Source organism: Eurytemora carolleeae, unplaced genomic scaffold (assembly GCF_000591075.1).
Source record: "Eurytemora carolleeae unplaced genomic scaffold, Eaff_2.0 scaffold87, whole genome shotgun sequence".
Lineage (NCBI taxonomy): Eukaryota > Metazoa > Arthropoda > Copepoda > Calanoida > Temoridae > Eurytemora > Eurytemora carolleeae.
Genome location: NW_019396127.1, coordinates 417,390 through 421,987, shown reverse-complemented (window position 1 = coordinate 421,987; position 4,598 = coordinate 417,390). Strand labels below are relative to the sequence as shown.

Genomic DNA, 4,598 nt, shown 5'->3' with positions numbered 1-4,598 from the left:
CTAGCCCCCCCGTTACCCTCCCCCCCTGATAACTTTCAGATTTCGCCCCCCCCCCTCCGAAAAGGCCTAGTTGCGCCGCTGTACATCGCGTTTTGTATCCGTCATAGATAACATTCTTTGGCCCACCCTCCCCTCCTATATATTTTGAATTGTACATGAACGTGATTCCTAATATTTTATTACATAAAAGTAATATTATTTTTACTGTTTCCCAAATTGATTCAAGTTAACCCCAGATAACTAATATTTATTGTTTTCATAAAAATAAAGATGGTTTAAGAAGAATGTGATGAACTGTGGGGTGGAGGTCATTTATCTCCCTCCACTTTGGGCGGAGGAGGTTGGTCAAGAGAATTCCAGGACACAGGTGGTCGGGCAAGAGACGTGAAGGTCACAAGGGGTCGGGCAAGAGAAATCGTAAACATGAAAATGCGATTGATGTCAGCTTTTTTATTCTTTTTTCTCTTTGTTATTGTCAGGTTAGTATTTTTGTAATTACTCTAGTTGTTATTTTGAAACAAAGCTGTTAGAAATTAAGTTTGGTACTTTTGTGATTTTTCAAAAGTTCTGGTAAATTGTTGCTATTTTTGATTTTTTTTAAAGGAGCATAATTAGGTTTATTTTTCACTTAAATTCAAATAAAATGTTTCTCAAGTATAACAGAGATGTAAATTATATTATTTAAGAACTTTTCCAGAAATATATAAATTCTTTCTTAGAATAATATCATAATATACAACAAAATGTTAACTTTTAGTCATTTTTACCTTTCAAAATTTTCACAAATTCTTGAATAACTCAAAACCGGAGCAGTGCTTATACCAAACAATATATGTTTCGAAATCTTGAAGATGTTGGCTTTCCATGGGTTTACAGTTCAGCTTGAACACTACTCCGGTTTAGGAAATATTTACCAATTAATAAATTAAAAATTTAAGCTTAAGTAAAATTTGGCGTGGAATGAAAAATTATGTCAAAAATGTATTATTTTTTGTCAAAAGTTGCCGTAACTGTGAAGACATAAAAGTTAAATTCTGATGTCCACAAAAAGGGTTTTCAATTCCATGTTTTCTAGAATTTGGAAATTAAAAATTTAGAAAAAAAATTTTCATGGCAATAAAATGTAATTTTTTTTGGTCATGACCTTTAAAAAATAATTTTGAATTTGGTTGAGCCATTTGTTTGATATTGAGGCGCAAACATTGAATAAAAAGAGATGATTCTAATTTATAATTTTAAAAAAAACAAATTCAACTTTTTTATGAAGATCGCGAAATATGGATATCACCCATTAGTTTTGCAAAGAATCTGATTTCTAGTCAAAATTGTTAAAAAGTGTACTGATGTCCCTGAAATCTGCTTTTTAAACCACTGTGCCCCCCCCCTCCCCTCCATATATCTGAACCTAAGCTGGCATGGAATAGTTAATTATGCAAGGGGGGGGGGGGCAAAACGTACGCGGCTGTTGTAATACTGACCTATATTTTTTTTACTATTATTGATCATTTAGGAATTAAAAATATTACATTTAGACTGAAAAGTGTATGCTTATATAGCGAGAAATAAGGAAATGCTTGTTTAAGAATGATATAATTTTTTTCATTTTTAATAAAGTTTTTTTTCTTTTGAAAATTTGCAGAAAGTGTATCCAATATATTTTAGTGGTAGTATATTATATTTTAGTGGAAGTATATCCTATATCTACTTGATCTGGACAAACTATTGGTTAAGAATATCCTCCCTGGAAATGACGAATAGAATGAACAAACCTCGCCACGTGTTGGACCGTGTAAACCATGAAAAAAGCCACCGCAAGTAAGTTTTTATACCATTTTTATTGTTTTAATTGTGGAATTGATTTCATAGTGGAAAAAGTGGAAAAAGGTGCTTCAACTTCCAGATTGCAAGAAAAAAATCTGAGAGGGGGGGTACATCAAATGGGCGCCATGAAATGGGCGCATTTATTGTTAAAAACTATCATGTTTTTAGATTTTTTCTCTCCTTTTACCACTGTTTTTTTATTTCTTCTCTTTCATTTTCACTATTTTTAACAAACAGAAAAGTTTTTGAAAAAAAAAATTTCAAATTTTTATATTATATAAAACTGACAGTAGACATCTAGGGACAAGAGTCGCATATTTGATTCACAACAGTTTCCTTGAAACCTTGTTTAATCAAAGATCCGGATATATCCTTAATTTTTGCTTAAAATTGATTTATTTTCTTTGTTGTTTCTCTAAGAGTGTCTCGAAAAACTGCGAAAGCTTCCTTATTGTTCAGATAAATATTTAAGGGTTACCGTTGTGAAATGGACATGGAGGGTCACGTGAAATTACGCGTTAAGTCCCTTTAACGGGACTGTAAACGTATTTAGGATTAACCTATTTATTACTAGACCGAGATATGATTCCCCTCGCCAGCTTCCGGTCGGAAACCAGCCTGCACCTAGACCCAGGCCTAAATATAAATCAAAGGTATTGGTTTTATTTATCTTAAGTCCAGGGATATATATTTATCCCCGAAGGTTTATGCTACATCTGCCATTAACAATTCTGAGGTTTTCATCTTAATTGATCTTCAATCCCCTCCCCCCTCCCTTTTCAACCAGTATCATAACTTGTACGGTAAAGGTAAAATTCACTTACTTATTTATATATTTTCGAAAATAACTTTTCTGTTTTTTAAATTGTATATAGTCCTGTATAATCACGTTATCACTATACTCAGGAGGAGAAGATATTACCGGGCAGGAAGCTCTCTGTGTCCGAGTTGCCCAAGGACAAGCTGTACGCACACATCAAGGTCTACAAGGAGCAGATCTACGCACAATTGCGTAACACGGTGCTGGACGCCGGCAAGCAAGTCCAGTCTGAATCCTTTCCCAACGCGTACAATGTAACGTACAGTGGTCGCTACGGAGAAAATGATATAAAACTATCCCCGCGTGAAATACTGTGTAGTGCTAAGAAGCACTTGAACATTCGAACTTTTACGCGTGAGAACAAAATGTTTAAGAAACTAAAGTTGGAGCGATTTTTTCCGAAAAATGAGTTTTTAGAAAAAAGACATTTTAATTCGTGTGCGGTTGTGACAAGTGCCGGGTCCCTCAGAAATTCTAATTTAGGATCTTTCATCGATTCACACGAAGTAGTTCTACGGTGAGACCACTTTTAGAACTAGATGACCTTGCCATTTTTTTTCCCCCCCCCCCCCCCCACCCCCAATATAATCCCCTAAATACATTATCGATATACTAAATTCATATGACCCTTCCCTTTTATCGATTTATATGTTTAATTCACAACGGTACCCTTCTAATATTTATTTAAGTAACAATGAGGAATATATTTTTCTTTTTATTCATCTTGAAAAGTGTTAATTTTCGATAATTTCTTCTTTCTCTGCAGCTCAAATCCGTAAATCACTTTTTAGTGAAAGCGCTTTGGAAAATGATTCAAAATTAGAAAAAATCGTATTTCGACAAATCTGCGGAAATACGAGATTTTCTTTCACTTGAGTTAAGGATGTCACTGCGTAGTGCTAGTGCGTTTATCTGATCGATAATTAGCTTAATTTACCAATACCAAAGTTAAGACCTCCTCTGGCAAATTATTCCACTTGTTTATTTCTCTCAAACTTACGATCAATAATATGGAAGAAAATGTCGTTTTTCTAGGTTTAAAAGTGTTTAATTCTGATATTTCTTTGATGTTTTCCTGCAGAAGTAATGCGCAAGTCACATCTTTAGAATATAGCCACAATAAGGATATCAATTTTCCAAATTATAAACATTAATATTTAATTTAAGCTTAATCGGAGAAAGTCTTAAAGTGTATCGTTGTGAATCGGGCATTGCGATTTTTGCATGAAGGATATTTTAAATACGCTTATAGTCCAGGGTTACCCACAAAAGATGAGACTGTCAACTTAAAATATGACATTTTTCAGGTCATACAAATTTCGTCGTTTTTTCAATGGCTTATCAAATGACTCGGTAATAAAGACACAGTTGTTAACAGTTGTAGTAAATCATTAATAGATGGTAGCAGACGGTATAAAATGGGAACTGTCGTCTCTGAAGTCTCATTCTTAGTTCCCGATGTTAGGTACTTTCCCAAACGGCAACTTCTTTAGCGGAAACTTCCCAACTGTGCCATTTCCTAAGCGGAAATTTGCTAAGTCTGGCCTAGCGCCGAACGCTCAGCCCTTTAGCCTATCCTAGCCGCAGCGCTAGGCACCCATTGCAAGGTCCGGCGCCTCAAAAGGTCTAACCTAACCGTTTGGGAAATTCTCACTTGGGAAGTCGCCCTTGGGAAAATGTCTATTTGAAAATACCGATACCCCTGTATCAAGACTGATAAACATTAATTTGCTAGGTTTAACAATGCTCCAACAGGCGGAGAATACTTGAAGGATGTTGGAAGGAAAACTAGTATCAGAGTTGTTAATAGTCAAGTTGTGGCTAAACCACAGTTCAAGTTTCTCGAGTCAAAGGAAATTCATATTTTTATTCATTTTCACTCCTTTAGCTTCAGGTTCAAGGGGTTCACTTGGTCTCTTACTATTAAGCATTACCGCCGCCCCGGGGGGGGGGGGGG

At 35.1% G+C, this 4,598-nt stretch overlaps 1 protein-coding gene across 2 annotated transcripts in view; it reads left to right on the top strand.

The window, feature by feature from the left end:
• The first annotated feature begins 56 nt into the window (after positions 1-56).
• Positions 57-4,598, top strand: part of LOC111695751 (beta-galactoside alpha-2,6-sialyltransferase 2) — an 11,222-nt gene continuing 6,680 nt past the window's right edge. For both annotated transcript variants that reach the window (XR_002763932.1, XM_023465177.1), the window contains exons 1-5: positions 57-479; positions 1,684-1,815; positions 2,396-2,474; positions 2,728-3,158; positions 4,377-4,494. Coding sequence is in view for 1 of the 2 variants with exons in the window: in XM_023465177.1 (XP_023320945.1) it covers positions 424-479; positions 1,684-1,815; positions 2,396-2,474; positions 2,728-3,158; positions 4,377-4,494 (816 nt within the window). In the remaining variant the exon portion in view is untranslated. The remainder of the gene's footprint in view (positions 480-1,683; positions 1,816-2,395; positions 2,475-2,727; positions 3,159-4,376; positions 4,495-4,598) is intronic.